The sequence below is a fragment of the Rana temporaria genome, chromosome 1, assembly GCF_905171775.1.
Source record: "Rana temporaria chromosome 1, aRanTem1.1, whole genome shotgun sequence".
NCBI lineage: Eukaryota > Metazoa > Chordata > Amphibia > Anura > Ranidae > Rana > Rana temporaria.
Window position 1 is genome coordinate 436,194,412 of NC_053489.1, and position 25,233 is coordinate 436,219,644.

The following is a 25,233-nucleotide window of genomic DNA, read 5'->3' on the forward strand; positions in this document are numbered from 1 at the left end:
ATCCCACTACTCCTATTGTGGTTTGCCTCACTAGCACTGGAGATCCGGATAACCTATGGATATATGGCTGCTGCATGAGTGATGACCAGCAGATGCCTTTACTTCCTGGTTCCCACATATGGGTATTGTATGCTCTGACTACAAGCTACTAACTACTCTGCAGTTATCCCTCCAATAAGCATCCATTTTCATTATATATTACCATCTATCCGTACATACTAGGTTTATAACCGGATCCTCGCTTTATGTGATATTTCCATCTGCTAATTGTCTTTTACATCAGATATATGAGCAAACCCCTCTGTGCTTTTAATCATTGTGATTTTTCTTCCATCATCCACACTTCAATTTCCCTACTATGGACTTTGATAGTTTTGTCAGCAATTATTTGGCGGTGTCAGCTCTACATTACCCTTTACATTCCACCCTCCAATTGGATTGTTGCATTGCTTGGGATCCCTTCCTTGATTCAGTGTTTCCCTTAAGGCTCATCACCATTCCCCCTGCCTCCTTTCCACCCCCTGCCTCCCCTCCAACCAGCACATGATCATTAGAAAGGGGCACAGATAATGGGAAAAATACACCCCCCTAATGTAGTAGGAGCAGCGGAGTGGGGGGGGGGGGTGTAATTTAGATTTTTTGCACTGACTGTCTTTGAAATTGCCCCTGCCCCCTGTTCAAATCCAATCTGGGAACAAAACCAGGGACAGACTTGGTCCGGGGACAGTGTCCTCAATCTGGGGACTGTCCCCTGAAACTGGGGATGTCTGGTCACCCTAGCTTAGAAGCTACCCTAAGGCTTCATTCAAACTTTGCAGGTGCGTCAAAATGTGTGTTTATTTTCTGCACATAGTGTTTAGGGCAGGCAAGTATTTTCAATTAGCTGCCCTTTGCACAAGAAAAGCACTTCCTGACTCAATTAAAAAAGAGTGCTCACCAAAATACTGCTGCAAACGGATGCAAATTAGCAAGATGTGTGGGTTGTCACTACCGCATGTCTGCAAAAGGGCAGTGGATTATTGCGCACAGGTGTGATCAAAACTTTAGTATAATTTTATGCCAAACTTCACATTTTACTCTTGCAAACACCAATAAATGGATTCTACAATATTTGGGGGAAAATGTACTAAACTAAATTGAAATCCTCTTGTTCAACCATGCCATGAATTTACAGACAGCTTAGATAGTGAGAAGAGTTTGCCATCTAGTGTTCATTATAAGTATAGCGCAGAAGTAATAGTTTTATTTTTAACATATTCTGGCCTTTTTTTTACTAAAGTATATTTGTACACCCCAGGACATCAATCATGGGTAAACAAACAAGTCTTACATTCATGGAATTTACTAGGTGCTTGCAATGCACACAGATATGTTCACTAAGGCTACAACATGTATACATTGAATTTACTGACAAGTGCAGTTTGTAATGTAATGTACACTGCCCGGTGATCTGACCAGGCACCAGCTAAGTCCAGGCTAGCTAATGTTTTGAGGTCTTTCTAATTATGTTAGCATGTTTAAATGTGTACACCATGTAGGAAAAAAAAACACATAAAGTGTGCATGGCTATCACTAGAGTAGACTGTAAAAAAAAGCTAATTTGTTAAAAGCCTTAGTGAACAATACATTGGGGGTTATTTACTAAAGGCAACTCCACTTTGCACTACAAGTGCAAACTACTTGAAAGTGCACTTGGAAGTGTAGTTGATGTAGATCCGAGGGGGACATGCAAGAAAGATAAAAAAAACAGCATTTTAGCTTGCACATGATTGGATGATAAAATCAGCAGAGCTTCCCCTCATTTCAGATTTACCCCTCAGATTTACAGCGACTGCACTTTCAGTGCACTTTCAAGTGCAGTTTGTTCTTGTAGTGCAAAGTGGATTTGCCTTTCATAAATAACCCCCATTGCATTAATTGTGCTGCACTTATGCATATATTTGTGCACATATGCAAAACTTCAAGCACCAGCCAACGCATCAGATCCCTATATGAGCTGTGTGGAAAAGAGAATGCAAATATAAATGCTTTGTGCTGTTTTTGTAAGTTATTGTGTAAATGGTCGGAGTGCATTTTATCAGAGCAGAAGTCACAAAGGCACATTAACTGGATGTTCGACATGCACAGCAAAGTACTAGTAGGATTGTACTGAGTATATTGAATTCCTGTGTATGGTCAGCTAGATTGGTTAAGGGATTGGCATTTGTTATGTGAGTGGAAATTCATGTTCATGTAGACCTGTGATGCAATCTTGTTATATAAACTGTTGTGCAGCTGTTTCTAATTTGATTTGTATAGCCTCCCTGCCCAGCAATCCCCCACAGGGGCGCAATCATTTAGAGGGACTCTTAAGCACTCAGAGGGGAAAAATGAGGTGGCGCACAACAGTGAGTTTTTGGTGTAGAAAGATTGTGCTAACAGATGTGAGGGGGCCTCAAAACTGAGCCTAAGTACGCAGTGCAGGGGTCAGAAGTATGTAATGTACAGCGTGCTGGGGTTAGAAGTAGAAAACATACAGAGTGTTGGGATAGGTGTGTATTATGTACATGGTACAGGATTATGAAATGTACACAGGGCCCAGGCAAAAGATGCAGAGCAGGTGCCTGGCACTAGCGATGCCCATGCACAGACAATCAAGAATTGGATGTGTGATTCATGTCCCTGAAAGGAATGGCTCATTCATCACACACCCAATCACACAGTATGCTACATACAGCTGTCCATTGGGTCCAGAAGGAGAGACAAGCTCTGTTAGGCCCCTTTCACACTCACAGTGCAGCCACATTAGTGGTAAAGCGCTGCTAGTTTTAGCTGCGCTTTACCGTCATTTTTGCGGTGCTTTTCGGCCCCTAGCGGGCTTTGCAGGCGCTTTGGCAATTGTGCCCATTGATTTCAATGGGAAGGGGTGTTGGAGGAGGGGTGTAGACACCGCTACTAAACCGCTCCAAAGACGCTGCTTGCAGGACTTTTTCTAACATCCTGCAAGAGCACTACTCCAGTGTTAAAGCACTCAGGCTTTCACACAGGGGCTGCAGGGGAGGCATTTTTCAGGTGCTTTACATGAGCTGATTTTAGCCCTTTAGCACCTAAAAACCGCCTCCAGTGTGAAAGGGGTCTAAATGATCATACAGGTGGGTCTAACACATACCTAGACACACACACCATATTAGTCCTCTCTGCAGAGGGAGTTAAATAGGCGGTCCATGTCCCCATTCCACTTCTCCAATCATTGGCCAGTGAGTAAGGTCTGGAGTTTGGCGATTAAGGAAAGTCTACTGCAGGATCGTTGGGGTTGCCATTAAAAATGATGGTCAAGAACCATGTATGGTTCTAAAACTGAGGCCACCCACAGGCAGCCTGGACATCTCTGCTGATCTTGCATATCATCCTTTGCTCAAAAATTCTGATTTGGCCAATCCTGTTACACTGTACAACCAGAAGAATTACAAAATGCTCCCTGAGTTACCTCTCTGCCTTTAGCATAAATGAGAACCACTATACTGCTAAGGTCCTCCTTTCTCTGTCCCCTACATACCATCTAATTTAACACCTCTCACTCCAACTTCAAGAACCCTTATTGTATTAGGGTCTGAGTTGATGGCCCTTGGGCTTGTGTTAAAGACACCAGTTTAAGATGTCTCTGAGATCACTTGGAAGTCATTGACAGATGTATTTGACAGACAGTTGATCTACGTCTAACTTTAAGTGTGTTTTGTATTCTCATAGACTTATGCAAAACTCTGCATGAAAGGAACAAAAGACAGTTCACATACAGGTCCTTAGGGTAACAGTGCTGTGCAATTCACTGGAGATTAATTTTCTCACAGTGATGTCATAGTATTCAAGATATCCTCAGTGCTTGCAAACCTACTCTCAACCTGAGATCTGGTATGGTGGAAATTTGGGGATGATAATACAAATACAGGGTGCTTGTAATTCTGCTACTGCAATTTGAAATGCATTTAATATTGTTTGGCTGAGCCCACAGCGAGATCGAAGTATGTTTATTGATATGTGCCTAGAGTTCAAAGTACGTTTATCGATATGTGCCTAGAGTTTATTTAAAGACCTGATAAATGTGATAAAACTGAGCAGTACTTGCAATAATCAGGCCATGTTTGGGTTAGGGTAACTTAAGGCCATCAGGGAAACAAAATTCTCCAGCGCTCTGGTGTTTTGCCAAACCCGGGTAATGTAGCGTAGTCTCACGGCAAGGTCTAAAGTCTTGCAGCCCTCCTCATAACAAAGGGTGTTCTTATAGCTAGAGAAAGAAAAAAAAGGGAGGGCGCACCGACCTAGTGCATTACCAATTGAAAATGTTATTAAAAATAGAATAAAAGCAATGATACTACTCACAAGGAAAGCTTAGGTAAGCGCTTTTCAGACAGCTAGACTGGACCTCACGGCACCTGCCAGTGGAACCCCAGACATCTGAATGGCTGACACATTTCTAGGGCGTGCCCCCTTGCCCAAAGCCACGGACCACTTAGGCTTTGAGGAAACGGGTACGCCCCAGAAACGTGTCAGCTGTCCAGATGTCTGAGGTTCCACTGGCAGGTGCCGTGAGGTCCAGTCTAGCTGTCTGAAAGGCGCTTACCTAAGCTTTCCTTGTGAGTAGGATCATTGCTTTTATTCAATTTTTAATAAAAATTTCAAGTGGTAATGCACTAGGTCGGTGCGCCCTCCTTTTTTTTCTTTTTTTTTTTCTTTCTTTCCTTAACTTAAGGCCATCAGCACACATAAAATCTGGGTATAAAAAAAAATTCACAGGCATATATAGGGATGTTTGGTGTATTGGCTGCATCCTGGAGCCACAGCTTCTGCGTAATTTAACCAATAGACATGCATTACAAAGTACATTGCACTTGGCTATGCACACATACAGTATATATGGTATGTGTATGGGTAGAATTACACAGTAGCTGTGGTTTCTAGGCATGGAAAAAACAGATACCGTATTTATCGGCGTATAACATGCACTTTTTTCCCCTGAAAATAGGGGGGAAATTGCGGGTGCATGTTATACACCGATAGTGTACCTTAGAAGGTAAGGAGGGGGACGAACACAGCCGTAATTCATGAGCCGTCATCTCCTGTTCGGCTCTCACTCGGCTGTCACATCACACACACAGTCCTGCCTCCGCCACTGGCATTGGACCAGTGTTCTGTGTATCACAGGAGCTGGTCCAATGCCGATGGCGGAGGCGGGAGTGTGCGTGTGTGACTGCTGAGTGAGAGCCGAACAGCTGGAATTCACGAGCCGGCATCTCCTGTTCGGCTCTCACGTCACACACACAGTTCCGCCTCCGCCACTGGCATTGGACCAGTGTTCTGTCTATCACAGGAGCTGGTCCAATGCCAATGTCCAATGCCGATGGCGGAGGCGGAGGCGGGACTGTGTGTGTCTGTGTGACTGCCGAGTAAAAGCCGAGTGAGCCGAACAGGAGATGACGGCTCTGTGATTTCATGCACTGTCCAGGCTGCATTAATGGTGAGGTTGCATTCAGGCTAAAAAGGGACATTGATAAGGCTGCATGATGAGATGGGCATTGATAAGGCTGCATGATGAGATGGGCATTAATAAGGCTGCATGATGGGATAGGCATTGATCATGCCACATTTATCAGGCTGCATTGGTGAGATGTGCTGCAGATGGGCAATGATCAGGCTGCAGATGCGCACTAAACAGGCTGCATTGATGAGCACTGCCCCTTATTTTAGATCAAAGTTGTTTAGTTAAAAAAGTTTTCCTAAAAACCTCCCTCCTAAATTGTAGGTGCGTGTTATACGCCAGTGTGTGTTATATGCCGATAAATACGGTAGATTTTACTCAGTATGGCCATTAGCCCGATATACATCCATGTTTAAGAACCCATAGAAAAGGGAACAATCCATTTGGTACACATGCACCACAAACAATGGCTGCATTAGGGAAACACGGTGTATCAGGTCTCAGGGACATGCTTTTCATGCCAGGATATGTGGGTCTATCTCTTCCTGCCATAGTTGGTGGAAGATTTGTGAAAACTCCCCTAACCTTATAAGAGTGTTTAGACATTTCCATCTTTTGGGGGTCTTATTTATATCCGTATAGATTTCCCTATACTGTAGTTCTATCGTTTTTTTTAGTACAATTCTTACTGGACTGTCTTTAAAGCGGGGTTCACCCAAAAAAATAATCTAACATTACATTAAGCTCCATTCCAACATTGACTGTACGCTGATCATCTTTTTTTTTTTTTTGCCGTACATACCGTTATATCTTTATTTTCTCCCCCGACTTCCGGGTAGTGAATCCCGCGGGAGTGGGCGTTCCTATGCACAGGCTAATTGATTGACATATGACATAAGCTTCCCCCCGGCACATACGGCCGCGTAACAAGTTGCCGAAAGAACCCCCGCTTTAAGCAGAAGTCATCTGTATCACATTGTTTTTGGACGCTGTCTTAGTTCCTATCTGTCAACCAGAACACCATAATAAAATACACTTGTACTATTTCTAACAAAGGGGACAAAGGTAACAAAAAAAAAATAACATCAAGAATGCTTCCTTAGAACTGAAAGAAAAATGTACCGTGAGCTCTTGGCTTTACAAGCTTTGTGATTCTGCTTGCCAACTTTATTAATTTGGTTCTTGAAAAAGTGTTGAACTGTGAAGAGCAATACATACCATTACAAGGAGCTAGCTTGCATTCCCTTATAGATTCTGGTTTCTCTCCATCGCATTGATCACCTGAACGACATAGGACTTGTCTCACTTCAATACCTTCACCACAGGTTACAGAGCACTGCATCGGAAATAAAAGATCAGAGCTGAGATCAGCAACAAGCAAACAGTAATAAACAGTGAACCTCATCTCTGTACGACTGTAAGGCACTATTATTCTGCCTTGTTTTCTCTTTGTTCCTGCAATATATCCCTTATCTGCTTCAGGATTCTTTATTTGTTTGAAACCCAGCCAGTCAATTTTGTACATAACATGAATGACTTTTATTTTACAGAGATCACACAAATTAAATAAATGAAAAGTACTACCACCTGGGCCACCAAGTTTGCTTCACAGCTGATTTACCCTGAATAGATGTGTTTTAAGCAGATCTTTTTTTTTTCCTCTAATAAATTATTTTTATTCAACAACAAGCTGTACTGAATGTCAAACCCTTAGCTTTATATATTTTCCAGATAGCCAATGTGCGATTGCACATTCTTACTTGAGTGTGCGCTGCCTAAATGTTAGCACCACTTTGTGCCCCGTCCAGCCTTGTCCAGTTGCAGCAGCTTTTAGACACTCACAAGAATTTTACAGGATGCGGTCAACGAGGCTGGATGATTTTCCTATGGCTTTCTCCCGCATGCTGGGATCTCATGCAACGGGACTAAATACCCACTATGCATGAAATCTAAAGCTACACTTGTTACTCTCATGTGTGCTTAATTCAGTGAAAACATTATATGAGGATGTATGTGCAGGGGATGCTAAAACCCAACTCCTAGAAACTATAAAATGATCACTTGCACTTAAAGTGGATGTAAACCCACTCTCATCATTTCTAAATTACTGCCATAGTGCTGATCTATAAGGATATATATGCCTCCTGCATGTATCCTTACTTGTCAAATATCTCCCCCTTTAACTGTTTGGAGCCCTGCTAAACTCCGGATGCTGTGGGTGGGTCTGTTGTCCAAGGCTTGGTGGGTGGAGTCATGATGTCAGTAGACTCCCCACCTACCTTTACACTCCCCTTGGCTAGGCATCAACATTTCTTACACTGAACTTTTGCTGGTCTTGTGGATTATGCCCCATGATCACTAACATCCAGTCAAAACCTAGGAAAGTCACAACATGACTTCAGCATGCCCAATTATGCTGAGGTGTGGAGCAGCCAATCCTGGGAGAGCTAGAGAAGAAAGGAGAGGGGATGTGAAGTACACAAAATGCCTCTATCAGGCTTGTGCATGAGATAAGGTAAATCGCCTGTGACTCACAGTAAGAGGGAAGACTCCTATTTCTCTGTGTCTGTTTTTATCTTACTGAAGAAAGGTGCAAGGATTGCTCAGAGCTGGATTAACTCCTTGTGGCAAGACTAGGCACAGATGAAATGACATCCTCTGCTGTAACAGATATGAGTCTTAATTAAAAAAAAAAAAAAGTTTGAGTTTACATCCACTTTAACTACTTATTTTTTCTAGGGGAGAGGCAAAACGTCTTTAAATACCTGATCCTCTGCTCCCCCAGCAGAAGACACTCCCCCATTCTTTCAAGTGGACTCTCAATTAGCGCCCTCACATCCGTAGCAGAGCCATGGACCCTGGGCTGGTCTTGATGATGCCAGGACCTTAGACCAGTAGAGCATAGGAGAGAAGACACTGCGGAGATCAGTCTAGCTGCGAAAGACTGGGTATGTAAATCTGTTTTCTGTGTCCCTTAGACCTGAACCAGCAATTATCCCTTGCAGTAGGACTGTAGCTGTATTTTATAGTTTATCAGCATTAGGCTAAGTGGAGTAAGAAGACAAAGTACATTTCAAGAAAGAAAAAATAATCTCTTGTTTTTTTGGGGGGTTTTGTACAGTGAAAATTAAAGTGGTTGTGAACCCTTACAATCCACTTTTGACTACAGGCAAGCCTATAATAAGGCTTACTTGTGGCTACCTCGGATATCTCCTAAACCTGGTTTAGGAGATATCCCCTGTATCTTCATGTGCTGACGTCATCGCGCCATTGCTTCAGTTAGTGTGCCATTACCGGCGGCTCCCACATGCATGCGTCATTGCGGCAATACCCCATTCTGCCTAGTGACATGTCAGAGATATTCTGTTCCCAGTCATCAGGAACAACCATCTCTGTCGTGTCCTAGGTAGCCCATCCCCTTTACAGTTAGAACACACCCAGGGAACACACTTAACCCCTTGATATTAACCCCTAGCGTTAACCCCTTTCCTGCCAGTGAAATTTATACAGTAATCAGTGGGTATTTTTAGCTCTGATTGCTGTATAAATGTCACTGGTCTCAAAAAAAGTGTCAAAAGTGTCTCATCTATCCGCCCCAATGTCCCAGTCCTGCTAAAAAATGTAGATCGCCACCATTACTAGTAAAAAAAAAATAATGATAACAATTCCATAAATCTATTCCTTATTTTGTAGACACTATGACTTTTGCAAAGACATGTCAATATATGCTTATTGTGATTTTGTTTTACCAAAAATATGTAGAAGAATACATATTGGCCTAAACTGATGAAGAAATATGTTATTTGTTTTAATGTGGGGGATATTTATTATAGCAAAAAGTAAAAAATAGTTTTTTTTCAAAATTGTTGGTCTTTTTTTGTTTACAGCGCAAAAAATTAAAACCGCGGAGGTGATAAAATACCACCAAAAGAAAGCTTTATGTTGGGAAAAGGGACATCAATTTTGTTTGGGTACAGCATCGCACGACCACACAATTGTCAGTTAAAGTGGTGCAGTGCTGTATCGCAAAAAAGGGCCTGGTCATTAAGGGGGCAAATCCTTTCCGGGGCTGAAGTGGTTAAAGTCCTCTACCTTGCTCAAAATAACAAAAAAGTTTTGGCTTTAGATACTTGGTAGTTTATTATGTGACTACATATTGTTCTTCCCAACCAGTTTATATCTGATGGTCCTATGATTTAGCAACAAATAGTTCATGAATAACTTATTCAATAATGGCACAGCGCAGTAAGTGTAATAGAATGTACTTTACGCTTGCTGGCAAACCTAACCCCTACTTTAAAAAATATGGCAATAATCAGGAAAATAAAGTGAAATTCCATGATTGGTACTACATTTTCATCTTTGGTTGTTTGTTCAGTGTTCCATTTAAGGATTATTTTCATTTTTTATTCATTGGTTAATAATATATTGTATTAGCACACGCAATACAAAAGCATTCCTAGAGTAATTTTGCTTTTGGTAAATATAAACAAGTTTAGCTGAAGACGGAAAATGGAAAAAATGATTGTGTGCCTCTGCTTTATATTTAATCGGTCTGCATAACTTTCAGCCTCAGTGGTTGGTAAAAGGCCAGATTTTATAGATAGTCACAAATACTCCCAGACATCACAGTCAAAACTGGCTCCTTCATTGAGTAACACCTGGTTGGTTCCAAAAGGTACAGCTTTGTAGGCACCCTCAAGGATTGAAGCTATTTTTTCCCTGCATTACCCTTTAGGTAGATATGGAATTTTAGCAGATACTGAAAAAGCTGTTATGGTATATTTAATGGCCTCATTGGATATTTACAATGTAAACAGCTGTGAGCAACATAATAACAATTGACACCTATACATTGCTAATGTTAAATATAACATATTGAATATATACAGAATATGGGAATATCCCTCTATAAAGTAATTCAGTGATAGTGATATCATACAAAGAAAAAAGAAGATATAGAAATAATTCTGCATCTGAAATCCCAGCAAATTCTTCTGAAGCTTCAATTTACCCTTATTTATAATATTTTTTTAAAAGATCTCCACCAGTGCAATTTTTAAACATCTCCACCAGGACACCTAGACCTCTTGTTTGGATAAATGGAAATTACATTGTCAGGGGCGGGCTGACAACTCATGGGGCCCCCAGGCAATAGGAGATTATGGGGCCACACAGTATACACACACATACAGTATACATACACACAGAATACACATACACACACTGAAAAGGTACTGGAGAGGCGGGGCAACTATAATCTTGGGATTTTGAAAAAAAACACAGATTTTTACATACTGTCCCTGGTTTTACTGAGGCTGGCAACCCTGATGGGGCCCCCTAGAGGCATGGGGCCCTCAGGCAGTGCCCGAGTACCCGAATGGTAAGTCTGCCCCTGGACAGCGTAGATCAAATTTAGCTTTGGGGCTTAGGTTGGTTCCAATAAGGATTTAGAGAGGTATGTCATTTATGTGGTTTTGCACTTTTACATACTGACAACAATTCTGTTATTCTATGTTTTAATGTTTATTATCTTGTTTACGCAATATGAGGGTATTGCTTATTTTTGTTAAGAGGTGTTTTAGTTAACCCACCTGGCGGTATTCCCGAGTCTGGCTCGGGGTGGGATTTCAGAACCAAGAGCGGTAACCCCAAGCCAGACTCGGGATCGCCTCGCAGCATCCACAGGCATGGTTTACTTACCTTGTCCCTGGATCCTGCGATGCCGCTCCGCTGTGTGATCGAGCTGTCTACACGCTCGATTCACACAGTGCCTGTGTGCCGCCGAGCTCCGTTCCCTGCGATGTTACGACGCATGGGGGTGGAGAACGGCGCCAAATTCAAAAAAGTAAAAAAAAACACAATACATACAGTATACTGTAATCTTACAGATTACAGTACTGTATGTAAAAAATACACACCCCCTTTGTCCCTAGTGGTCTGCCCAGTGTCCTGCATGTACTTTTGTTTAATAAAAACTGTCTGTCTGCAAACTGTAGATTGTCCATAGCAACCAAAAAGTGTCCCTTTATGTCAAAAGTGGTTTTAGAGCAGCTAGAAAACAGCGATAATAAATTATAATTACTTGCAGAATTGAGCGATTTGTGGGGAAATTTGTCATCAAAAAATAAAAGTAATGACAGCGACAATTCTGCAACTGAGCATAGTTCAATGTTTTTGATTTGATTACATTATTGAATAATTTTTATTATTATATTATTATTATTTGTTATAATTATTTATAGTTATTTATTATATTATAATTTATGATTTTGTTTTTCAAACTTTATCATACCCGAGATGTCTACTAGACTCTTGTTTGGACAGAGTTAAGTGAGTTATTCCTAAGAATTACAGGCCTACAATGTAAAACGCCAAATTTCCTTGCAAAATAATGGTACCGCTATCAGCACCTAAAATCTGAAATAATCATACTGCCAGGGAGGTTAAGAAGCATTGTTGGGACATCTCCTCTACAGAGATACTCTGCTTAGCTACCTGTTGTAATCAATGTGATTAATGTAGTATTTCTATAACAAGTGATGTGGACATGTATCACTGACCTCAGACCAGGCACCAGTCTTCCATTGTGCAGGGCAGGGATTCCTGTTGCATGCTCGTCTGCTCTCTGGACGCTCGCCACTACAATACTTGCTGTGAACTGAGCGATTTGTACCGTCATGAAGGGGTTGAATGCACCGTACAACACGAATCTGATAGCCAGAACTCCCACAGCTTTTTGTACAGTGTTCCCAGTCGTCACTTACCCAGCTATGAGAGACACATTAAAACTATTATTAATGTGGAGAAGAAAAGATACATTTCATTTTTTCTCTAGATTTACAAACTGACCATTCTTGTTATTCTAAGTTTTAAATGAATGCTGCATTACAGCCCATATCTTGCTGCTTACACTAATAACTAGCTGCTGCTTCGAAGTTTGTCTATCCCCATTGATGAGGTTTCATCCAGTGGGTTCTGTGTGACACTGAAATAGGTTTATCCTATGACAAGGATCCCACTGGATGAATGCAGTATATTTTATTAAAAGGGATATATTGAAAGGAGTTTTTTTTTTAAATGTATTTGATAACGTTGTTTATTCTTTTATGCAGTGGGTTGGTGTTACAGTAATTGCCTGCTGGTCTATTGATTGTCTAATATTCTAGTTACTAATAAAGATTTTGCATATAGTCATAGTGCTTGGACCTTATTAGCACTCTCTGTTTTAGGAATTTTATTCCTAGATTTAAATTTTTATTTATTGAAAAATGCATGCTTTGCTTTCTAATTTCTTCTAAGCTTAGATTAGTTCTAATTGTTTCAGGTAGGGCTGAGACAAGGGGTGGGCAGAAGGGACAGCTGCCCTGGGCACTGCGGTATCATGTGAGGGGCGGGAGGCGGGGGATGGTGGTGCGATGGCGGCCCCCTGGGGGTAAGAATTGTTCTAAGACGGTAAATTTGGGGGAGGGTGTTAGGAGTAGTGATTTAGGGGGATATGTGTTGGGAGGGGGGATAAGGCATGATGATTTGTGCTAGAAGGGGGGATTTGTGCTAGAAGAGGTGATATGGTAGAGGCGAGGGGAATTGTGCTAGTAGGAGTATTTTTTGGGTGAGGGTATTTGTGCTGGTAGGGATGATTGAGGGGTATTTGTGCTAGGAGGGGAAATTTGTAGGGGGGAGGGAGGATTTGTGCTAGGAGGAGGGATGGGGGTATTTGTGCTGGGATGGGGGATTTGGAGTGGGGGAGAGGATGTGTACTTGGGCGGGGAAATTTTAAGTGTAAAGGATTTTTGCTAGGAGGGGTGATTTGTTTTTTTGGGGGGGGTTTGGGGGCAGAGATTTGTGTTGGAAGGGGGGATTTTTGCTGACACATAATGCTCATACATCTTGGGGGGGATGTAGCTTAGGCATGTTTGCCCCGGGCTCTAGATGACCTTGTCCCTGCACTGGTTTCAGGTATGTTTTACTTATTGTAGTATCACAGGAAGATCTAATATGATCATGAGCAAATTTAAGCACAACTCCACCTAACATATTTCATATGAAAATCGTGGATGTGAAATCATAAATTTGGATTTAGTTATTACTTATGAGGCTCTGCCATGGGGAACAAAACCCAAGGTTGCTGCAAGGTAGGAAGAGGCAAGCAAGCTTCGTCTGGAATTGGAGATTTGCCTGTTTGTCAGAACAGCCTTGGCCTACAACACACCCAGCCTGCTGATTAGATGGTGAATCACCCAACCATCACCTCCAGTCACCAAATGTGCTCTTTAACAGTATTGGATTGGTTATCAGTGCATGCCCTCCCTCTTCCAACTCAAACACATGTCTGAGCAACTCACAAGCATTTGAAAGTGTATAGTACTATATTTGCCTTCCTGCTGAGTTTGATTCTCATCTACATGGTCTCTAGGGTGGCTGGGTATTAGGGCAAGTTGGTGTAAAAGGAAAAAAATCTGCGCTGGAACCCCTATATAGCTGAATAGAGATGTGAAAAAATGTATATATATATAAAATATATATATATATATATATATATATATATATATATATATATATATATATAACAAAAAAATATATAAAAATATAAACAGTGAATAATTGGTGGTGCTGTGACTAAGAAAATCTTGAAAATCGGTCAACAGAAATTTAAAGCAGAAATCAGTGCGCTACCACACAAAGGATGATTCATACAAAAATTAATATATACACCTGTAGCGGGGTGCCACTTTGATATGGATAAAAGATTGCCGTTTGCAGATAAAGAAGGAACTCAGCTCCCTCCGGTGGCCAATTGTTGTCATAGCCACTTGCTGTTTTGTTTTACCATGGTACAGCAATAAGCTCTGGGAATTGAAGTGCAGGGAGATAAAGACTCCATTGCCCTGGCCAGTTGACAGACTACAATGTCCAGAGTGCAACTGTACAATCCCAATATACTTTGCGCCTCGCACGGCCGGCTGGAGGAAGAAATTTAAGGAGGACTTTCTTGGCTCGCTCTCTCTGGACTGCCTCTCCAAGCAAGAAGGAGGCCTGTGTTGAGGCTTGTCTCCTGGAGTATAGGCCTGAGAAGCCAGGGCCTATACTCGCCTATGCGGATTGCCCAATCCTGTGAGGGGGATTCCAGATGGAGTGACCGGACCGTGTCCAAGAGCAGCTGGTGACCTGTTCAATCAGCAGTGTGTGACAGCCGTGTGGAAGACAGGGAACTGTCGATGACGGAAAGGGCCAAGTATCGGAGTTTCCGCTGACGGAACAATCCAGTAAGGCCAGGCCTGGTTGGGTTACAAATTACTTAATGTGCACCACTGCATGCTAGCTAAAATACGTGCAAACTGTTGAGAACGATCGTATTGAGGTTCGGTCTGATCAACCAAACCTTCCTAGTTAGTGAGGCACATATTTTGAAAGGTTGCTTGTTTAGGAAGAGTCAGTTGTTGATATACATTTATATATATTCTTCCATCTAAAGTATTTGATTATATTAAGTTGCAATGTGTTGCTGTTAGTGAGAGCTGGGTGAGGCCTGGTGAAGAGGTGCTTCAGTACCAGACATATCTTACTGAAGGACTCCCTTTGCTGTGCCCTTACACAGGTCTGTCTTAAAGCGGGAGTTCACCCATTTCTAACATTTTTTTTTTTCTCCCCATAGATTCCTGCTCGTTTGGTCTAGGGGAATCGGCTATTTGTATTAAAATATGAGCAGTACTTACCCGTTTTCGAGCTGCATCTTCTTCCGTCGCTTCCGGGTATGGGTCTTCGGGAGCGGGCGTTCCTTCTTGATTGACAGGCTTCCGACGGTCGCATCCATCGCGTCACTCATAGCCGAAAGAAGCCGAACGTCGGTGCGGCTCTATACTGCGCCTGCGCACCGACGTTCGGCTTCTTTCGGAAAATCGTGACGCGATGGATGCGACCATCGGAAGCCTCTCGGAAGACTGTCAATCAAGAAGGAACGCCCATTCCCGCAGCCCATACCCGGAAGCGACGGAGAGGATGCATCTCGTAAACGGGTAAGTACTGCACATATTTTAAAACAAATTGCCGATTCCCCTAGAGAAAACGAGCAGGAATCTAAGGGGAAAAAGTGCCCTCTAAGGGTGAACCCCCGCTTTAAGTACTACAATTAAACCTGTATTTATTTATTATTACTATTGACTCTTACAGGGCCCTGTAAGCAGTCCCTTAACTGTTTTAGTTTGTTCTTTTACTTTAATTGCTTACCAAGTAAAGTTTCCTTGGTTAAGTTTAAACCTGTGTGCTGTCTATCTATTATCCTGTGGGACCAGTACAACACAAGGTAACAGTCTATCTAAAAATTTGAGTGTGGTGTGATATAATTGTGTTTCCCTAACAGTCAGTGGGATTCACAATCTTTACCAATACTAGTTGTGCCAAGGGAGGGTTCGAGACAGTTTAAGGGGTTGAGAGCCAGAGAACAGATACCAAAACAAACCAGCAGCTCCTTCAGGGGTAGTGCCATTACATAAACTGATGTAAACAAAAAATATATTAGAATAAAAATTGTTGATTTAGTGAGTGATGCATGAATAGTTAAGGGACAAGAGCTTAATCTAGTCCATGGATAAGGAACCCAGATGGATCATTCACACCACAATTCCACAAAAAAAAGATTTGTCAATTTTCCATGTGGACAATAGGGGAAAAAAAGCTTGACTGCAGATAGAATAAAAATTCTGTCCATCAATAATTGAGGCGATCACCGCCACTTACCAGATCTGTTGGATCTCAAGTTATAGAGATCAGAAGGGCATGTCAAAACACAATCAGCTGGTTACAGATCAGCATCCAAGGACCCCCGTGGAGGTAAGGTATCCTATCCCGTGAAGGTAAAGGTGTCATGTGCGTAGTGAGAGGAGCTCCAACCTCTGAATATCCTGCAGCAGGTATATATCAGAATACACTTCCAGAGCCGGTGGTTTTGACGGTCTCCTTTCCCAGAAGAATACTTGTATGGGGAAACATGTTGGTTGGAGCCATTATCCCTAACGTCACTAAGCACAAGCCGGTCAGGTTATGTGCCGTGGCTGTGCTTTTTAAACTTTGTTTTGCTGATGGTGTCAATTGATTCCAATAAATACTTTTAAATGATCTGCACAATGAAGCTTTCTCTTCTCTGCCATATCTAAACTACCACCGGCTCTGGAAGTGTATTCTGATACATACCTGCTGCGGGATATACCGAGGTTGGAGCTCCGCTCAGTACGGACAGGACACCTTTACCTTCACGGGATAGGATACCTTACCTCCACGGGAGTCCTTGGATGCTGATCCGTAACCAGCTGATTGTGTTTTGACATGCCCTTCTGATCTCTATAACTTGAGATCCAACAGATCAGGTATGCGGCAGTGATCTGTAGTCAAGCTTTTCTTCCTCTTTTGTTCACATGGAAAATTGACAACTATTTTTTTTGTGGAATTGTGGTGTGAATGATCATCTGGGTTCCTTATCCATGGACTAGATTAAGCTCTTGTCCCTTAATTATTCATGCATCACTCACCAATTCAACTATTTTTATTCTAATATATTTTTTGTCTACATCAATTTATTTAATGGTGTATATACAAATTTTTGTATGAATCCTCCTTTGTGTGGTACCGCACTGATTTCTGCTTTATATTAGGGCAAGTTAAAGGAACTTATACTGGCCATATACAGTATATATATATATATATATATATATATATATATATATATATGTACATATATATATATGTATATGTATATATATATATATATATATATATATATATATATATATATATATATATATATATATATATAAAATATATAAATAGCAATATGACTATTCAACTTGCAATCATTTGGATGAGAGGATCATATCTTATACAAATCAATTCAACTAAACGGTTATTTACTGTATTTATTGGCGTATAACACTCACTTTTTTACCCTGAAAATAGAGGGTAAACTGTGCCTGCGTGTTACACGCAGGGGGCTGTGGAAATTTTTTTTCCTGAAACTTCCCTCTTAAGCCCTGTACACACGATCGGTTTGTCTGATGAAAACGGACCATTTCATCAGACAAACTGATCGTGTGTGGGCCCCAACGGTTTATTTTCCATCGGTGAAAAAAATTTAGAACATGTTTTAAAATTTTCCTATGGATAAAAAACTGATAGAAAAAAACGGTTGTCTGTGTGGAACTCCATCGGAGAAAAAAAAAAACACGCATGCTCATAATCAAGTCGATGCATGCTCAGAAGCATTGAACTTCATTTTTCTCAGCACGTCGTAGTGTTTTACTTCACCGCGTTGGACATGTCGGATTTTTGACTGATGGTGTGTAGGCAAGACTGATGAAAGTCAGCTTCATTGGAAATCCGACAAAAAAATCCATCGGATTAGATTCCATCAGATATCCGATCATGTGTACAGGGCATTAAAGTTAGGGTGCGTGTTATACGCCTGTGCGTGTTATATGCCGATAAATACGGTAATTGGATTTTTCACATATAAGGCATTTGGCCAGCATTACATTACATTATTACATTATCAGTATTTAGAAATAATGAAAATAATAAAAATAGCAAATACACAACTGCAATAATGGGTGTTTTGTATATTTTCAACTTCTTCTTCATGCATGGCTATAGTTGCATTTCCTTTTGACTATAAGCTTTTCTCAGCAGGACGTTCACTCAAACTGTATCTTGTTATTATGTGTCACTATGCATTTTTACAATAAGTCATTTTGTATTATGGATATTAGGTATTAGTCAACCTTGCTTGTATTTCTTACTTTCAGCATTGCTACAACAGATTTCGGTATCAAATTAAATAAATCCAATAAGGTTTTCCTCCTTCACAGTTCTGAACTACAGGAAACACGTAATAAGAACTAATGCATGCAAAATCTAAAGCTAGACAAAAGGATCACTCACACTGGCTGTGTACACTCCTGTAGATTGCACATTCGGCGGATAGGTTTTGGCTTCCTGTTGGCTTCACAGAAGCTACGGTGAACCATTTTGTTATCGCTTTTCCTTCGGCAACCATATTTTGTATACTGGAAACCTTTGCAACATAAAATTAAAATACTTATTTGCAATTTGCAAACAGAATTCCCTTCTTGCTATAGCTAATTATTTATTTCACCAAACAAACAGAACGTGCACATGCTAACGAAGGCTATGCTAAATCCAGTACCATGATTGTACCAACTCCAATATTATCAATACATTTTCAAAAAAAATACTATAATATGGAGAACATGTGTGAATGATTATGGAAGAAGATTAGACTGCCCCTAGGAAGCAATATAATTTCTGTTTCCACCAATTAAAATTACCGAATTATAATTAGTAAATGGTATCTGCACATTAACCTGCCTGGATTCACACACATTTGCCAGAATTAAACCCAACAACTGCCAGTAGTTATAAGATGTATGGCACTGGGTGTGGAAAGCAAAGTCAGCATATCCAAATGAGGATCTTAGGCTAAAGCTCTCATTTGTAAAGTATGACATGTGCATTGACTGTAGATTGTGTGTTGTTGGTACTCCATAATAATAAAAGAAATGCATTCACAAATATATGCCCTTGCTACCATCCAGCAGGCCATTGGGACTACAGGGAGTTTCCCGATGGGCCGATGGCTCAGTGGGCCGGCTGCAGTGACAGAGGACTGCCGCCCCCCTCCGCTCCTCTGTCTCTCCCTCCCCGCAGCGCTCACCTGGGGGGAACAAAGAAGCAGGGGGAGGACTAGAGGAGCAGGGGGGATGACAGAGGAGCATGGGGGAGGGGACAGACAGCTGACTCAACAGCTATGGCCTGGGAGTTTCTCACTTCTGCCTAATCGTGTCCCATAAGGGGGAGCACCGAACTGATTCTTTGCCCCGGGTGAAATAATGTCTAGCTTCCCCACTGGTACTGCCTATAAGAGTACCAGTACCAGCCATTCTACTGTAATAAAGTAGAAAGGCTAGTGGCTAGTGAAGGGGGAGAGGGGGCTTGGGTGGCCGCGGGGGGGTGCGGGAGTTGTCCGGCCGCCATGGGAGAAACCTGTCAAAGTGGGCCAGCCTGGATGAAGTCCAGGGCCAAATTTCTGTCCCAGTCCAGCCCTGCCATCCAGCAATACTCCAAGTCTTGGCTCATTTTTAGTCTGATAAAGGAATGAGGGTTAGGAAGGCAGGGATTGTTGGGATGAAGAAAGAAGCATTTGGGTACCAAGATTATGGGCCAGATGGTATGTTGTCTCACCTCATTACATTTTCATCATGGACTATTTGTTTTATTTGTTATCATCCCAACTAAAAATGTATTTTGATTTTTTTTTTCAGATAAATATACACTGTAAATGAATATTTATTATTTATAACTTGCGGCCAGCAGGTGGCAAGATCTGAGAAACAACACCGTTTTCTGGATGCTATGTTGTACATGTTGAGCCTATGTTGAGAATAGACTTGAACAGCAGGAAAAGTTAGAATATAGACACACAGCTAAATGATTTGGAGAAGGGAAACATCATGTTTTCTCTCTGCTGGCAGAAATAGGATTGTCTGGATTAGTCAATTTACACAGCTCGCCAACAAGCATGCAGGCAGTGGTGAAAAAACATTGCAAACCGTGTTAAGGATATACTATATTTTGTATTAGATGCTTTTTTGTAAAATACAGTAAAACCTTGGTTTGAGAGTAACTTGGTTTAAGGGGCATTTTGCATGCCCCTTAGTTTGGATGCCTACAAACTTAGACGTGCCTCTTTTAATCATCAACCATGTGAGTTGCTAAATGTTGTACCTTCATTAACTGTAACCATATTGTTACACTTAGAAGCACATCTCTTCTCTTTTATACTCTGTGGCTCCTTCTGGATTTTGCTTCTAATCCCCTATATGGAGGCTTCCATTTGCAAATGGACATTTTATGGTTACACAACCTATCACATTGCTATAATCTTTTTATATGGACTATAAACTGAAAGACTCATGAATAAATGGTTGTGGAACGAATCATCTGAGTTTCCATTATTTCTTATGGGGAAATTCACTTTGACATACAAGTGCTTTGGATAACAAGCAAGTTTCCTATTTATGCTCGCAACTCAAGGTTTTACTGTACTGTATATCCTTTATTCCCTCTGCTGGCAGAAATAGGATTGTCTGGGTTAGTCAATTTACACAGCTCGCCAACAAGCATGCAGGCAGTGGCTAAAAAAAGTTGCAAACCGTGTTAAGGATATACTATATTTTGTATTAGATGCTTATTTGTAAAATACTATAGATATTTTATAGAAAAAAAATCACATTGAGTAATATGAAACATCAGTTTATTTTAACTTTTTGGTTGTACCCAGAAATCAATACCCTGCTCCCAGCGTGGGCCTTGTTGCATAAATCAGCCCCATTTGAAGTGTATTATGCAGATTCAGTAGTATTGGTCTGGGAACCATTGGGTCCTAATGTATAGTCTAGTAATTCGCAATTGTTTTTTAGATATATCAAATATATGTGTATGTATGCGATTAATAAATTTGTTTATAATTATTTTCGTGCCTACAGAGTCCATCTTTCGAAAAATATATATATTTTTTCAATCCAACACTATAATTAGGATGTGGCACTTATACCTTTAGGGTGTTTGATTACCACCCCAGGGCAGTGTGTAATCAATTAACAATCATAATATGAAACATCAGTTTATTTTATAAGTATATGAAAACTCAAAACTCCTTATAAAAAATTATAATATTAATAGACAAAATAGTGAAAAAAATTATACTTTAAACAGATTGTAAAAAACAGGCTCCCCAAATCAACTTTTTGTTTCTGCACCAGATAGTTTAATTAACATTTTCAGATGGCATCCATATCAAGCATTCAGTAAAATTCTCACCTCCGCCACATGGTTTTGAGCACTGAGACCAAGTCTTTAAAGCCCACTCATAAGTATCAAGTTCTTCCTGCAGTACGTTGTTATTATTTATGGATGGCAGGGAGTCTTCGTGAATGATGTATTTGTAGGATAAGCTGGACTTTGTGTCGTTCTCCTGGGGTATAACCTTCACAAACCACAACACAGAGCAAGTGTTAAGTTAACATCTCATAAGATTTTGAAATACTGTATTCTGACAGTACGTGGAAATCAGGACATTCTGCTAGAAGAATACAAAACACTTCTGCCTCCAAATGATCCTGGCAGCCAAACGAACATTTTTCCATGAATATTCCTGGTGTTTTTTTTTTTGTGGTGCTGAAACTTATATGCTGTTGGCCACTAATGAGCTCCAAGAAAGAGTTCATTAGATCCTTCCTTTTAATTTGTTTCTCAGACAGAGGAGGCAGTCGATAAAAGTAAAATAAATCTGAAGACTAGTACCAGATGGTGTTTTCTTTCATATGTGGATTTATTTGTCTCACTGTATTGCTTCTCTTGTACGTAGAACAAAAACAAAAGTATAATAATCATCTGCTTTTCATTTTAGTGGAAGCCTTGCTGGAGTAATTTGATGCAAAGTGATATAAGAGAAGATGATCCACTCAAAGCACAAAGCTGTCCTTGGTAAAGACAAACAGATGATACACGCGTACACACGATTGGTCAAAACCGATGAAAACGGACTGAAGGTCTGTTTTTCATCGGTCCAAAACGATCGTGTGTGGGCCCCATCGTTCAGTTATCCTTGACACGATAGTTTTTTTAACTGATGGTGTGTAGGCACATCAGACCATCAGTCAGCTTCATCGGTTAACCGATGACAACGGTCCTTAGGACCGTTCTCATCGGATGGACCGATTGTGTGTACACGGCCTTAAGGGTAGAAAGTGCAAAACGTCTAAAACACAACACACTTAGCATACAGTAGCTATTAAGCCTTTGAATGCATTTTGTACAATAGCGAATAAAAGGTACACACTTATTGCATTTACTGTATTGTCTGTATCATTGTTTAAGAATATTAGGCCTTGAGTTAAAGCATTCATGCATTTTTTTAATTGTTTTCTTCAGTTATGTCATACTTATCGATTTTTTTTAAAGTGGTTCTAAAGGGAAAGCATTTTTTTTTCTATTATTCCCGATTCAGCGAGTAAAAGGCACGGGTTTTGTGGTATTATCTGTGTCATTGTTTAGGACTATTGGGCCTTGAGTTGCACGGTTCCCCCTTCTCTTATCACTACTGGACTGCACTACTCCTTAATCACAATAAATGTTGTGTTTAGGGGATATTTACTTTAATATGATTCAAGCATTATATTTTGTCTATTGTGATGATATATGATATTAGTGATATCAGTATTGAATTTTCTATGTGTGTCCCCAATATTCAATATTGACACACAGATTTGCCTTTATATTTCTGCACTTCTGTCTGCACTTTATCTTAATATTTTATTATTAATATTTTGTTTTAACACATTTGTAGATAACAATTACCCGAATTTGAGGTGTACCCTTTTGATAGGATATTTATTTTTACTAGATTTTTACTAACCTTCACATGTGTATGTAAAAACAGGCCCCCTTTTTATTTGCTCTTCCCAAGCTGCCCCTGTAATTTATGGCATATTAAATATAGATTAGGAATAATCCCCGATATGACTATGTGCTGTCTTTTGCTGACTTGACTCTTTCCTGTTACTTTATTATGGTGCCTCTACACTTTAACTCTGTTAACTGTTTTATCAGTCTTTATATACAACACTGCTTTTTTATTTTTTATCTTTTTTATGTTCATGTTCTGCTGCTTTGCTTATCTCTATCGGGATGTCTTGCTCTATCTTGCACAGCTAAGCTGCTTTTATTTTCTCCATACTCAGCTGATCTACTATCATCTGTATTTTTCTACTTATTCTTTCCTTTTCCAGCCTACTTTAAACAGCTTTGCTTCTTCACAGTATCACTCCTTGCAGGTCACCGCTTTCTCCTATACTCTCTCCTTTGGAATCAGAAAACAGAGAGAGAGCCTAATGCTTGGACATGCAGTGTTCCACACTGGGCTTTCTGTAGTGATACCCATATGTAGCACTGTGTCAGTCTGCTTCATATTGGTATGGTAAGTCCACTGAGATATGCTATATGCAAGTATTGATTGGGTACTGTTCAAAGTAGAGTGGACCAGTGTTGCCACCCGTCAGTATTTTTACTGACAGCCAGTAAAAAATGGGCACTTTTCTCCTGCCAGTAAGGCCTCGTACACACGGACGGACAATCCGATGAAATGGTCCGCCGGACCGTTTTCATCAGACATGTCCACTGCCGGATTTTGGTCTGATGTGTGTACACACCATCAGACCAAAATCCCCGCGGACAGCTAACGCGGTGACATGGCAGCGACGTGGCCGCGACGATGACGCGGCGACCTGCGCGACCCTGGAAGGTCAATGCTTCCACGCATGCGTCGAATCACTTCAATGCATGCGAGGGCTTTCGGCTGAGCGGACATGTCTGTTGAGTTGTACAGACGACCGAACATGTTCGACGGACAGGCTTCCAGCGGACATGTTTCATAGCATGCTATGAAACATTTGTCCGCTGGAAACCTGTCCGCTAGGCCGTGAATCCGGTCCGGTCGACCGCACAGACGACCGAACATGTCCGCGGAAACTGGTCCGCGGACCAGTTTCAGCAGACATGTTCGGTCGTGTGTACGAGGCCTAAGAGGTAAAAGTTGCCAGTAAAAAATATGGCTGTGACGCTCGGCTCGAAACTGTGCATGCGCAACGCTAGCCTAGAGCTGGCCGAGACCATCCAAGTGCCTGCTAGTCATTTTCAAGTCTGCATCACCCATTCTTTATGTATTGCCCTCCTGAGTCCTGTCCCTGAGCTACTTACTATATGTCGGAAATAATATGCCTTTTGTCTTAATATCTACCTTAAATAACATTGCTATTTGCATATTGTACTTATATGTAGCCTAAATCCTGGAATTTGCACTTAAAACTGTAATCTTGTAACTGCCAGTAAAAACTTGGCTCTGCCAGTACATTTTGGATGTTGTGTCAGTGAATTTAAATCTGGTAGGTTGGCAACACTGGTATGGACTGGCCAGAAAGGGATTATTTTGAGGGAGTTGGCCAGCTTGAATATACTGTATTTTGCAAAATATGTGATACAGCTATCCCTGTTTTAATGCAAAAGTGTGCTAGAATTATGCCGCGTACAGACGGTCGTTTTTTGTGATGAAAAAAAAAACGACGTTTTAAATCATGAAATAAAACGAAATAAAAACATCATTTTCAAAAACGACATTGCCTACACACCATCGTTTTTTCACAATGCTCTAGCAAAGCGAGGTTACGTTTCACCACTTTTTTCCATTGAAACTAGCTTCTGGGCATGCGCAGGTTTAAAAACGTTGTTTTAAACGTCGTTTTTTGGTACACACGGTCAATTTCTGTGAAACAAAAAACAACGTTTTGAAAAACGACACAAAAAATTCGAGCATGTTCGAATTTTTTTTTGTCGTTTTTCAGAAGACATAAAACAACGTTTTCCCCCACACACGATCATTTTAAATGACGTTTTCAAAAACGTCGTTTTTTTTCATCACAAAAAACGACCGTCTGTATGCGGCATTAGGTAAGGGCATATAACGGTGTGCAGAGGATTAAGTAGAACTAGGCTACCCAAAAATGAGTTAGGGGGTTTTATTACAGCCTGACACTGACCACTACTATCAGGTAGTTAATGTTAATATCAATGTCCACCAATGAAGAAGGGATTGTTTTGGCCACTTAGACCACTGCTAGGGGTTATTATTGCTGCAAATGACTCCAATGCTGGCAGTT

The 25,233-nt window shown here is 40.8% G+C and overlaps 1 protein-coding gene across 2 annotated transcripts in view; it reads right to left on the reverse strand.

The window, feature by feature from the left end:
* The window catches only part of ADAMTS3 (ADAM metallopeptidase with thrombospondin type 1 motif 3), a 332,671-nt gene that overhangs the window by 18,380 nt on the left and 289,058 nt on the right, over window positions 1-25,233 (reverse strand). For both annotated transcript variants that reach the window (XM_040326191.1, XM_040326182.1), the window contains exons 18-21: window positions 21,341-21,506; window positions 18,383-18,515; window positions 12,016-12,223; window positions 6,671-6,788 (exon numbers count right to left, since the gene is read on the reverse strand). In XM_040326191.1, the coding sequence (XP_040182125.1) occupies window positions 6,671-6,788; window positions 12,016-12,223; window positions 18,383-18,515; window positions 21,341-21,506 (625 nt within the window). The remainder of the gene's footprint in view (window positions 1-6,670; window positions 6,789-12,015; window positions 12,224-18,382; window positions 18,516-21,340; window positions 21,507-25,233) is intronic.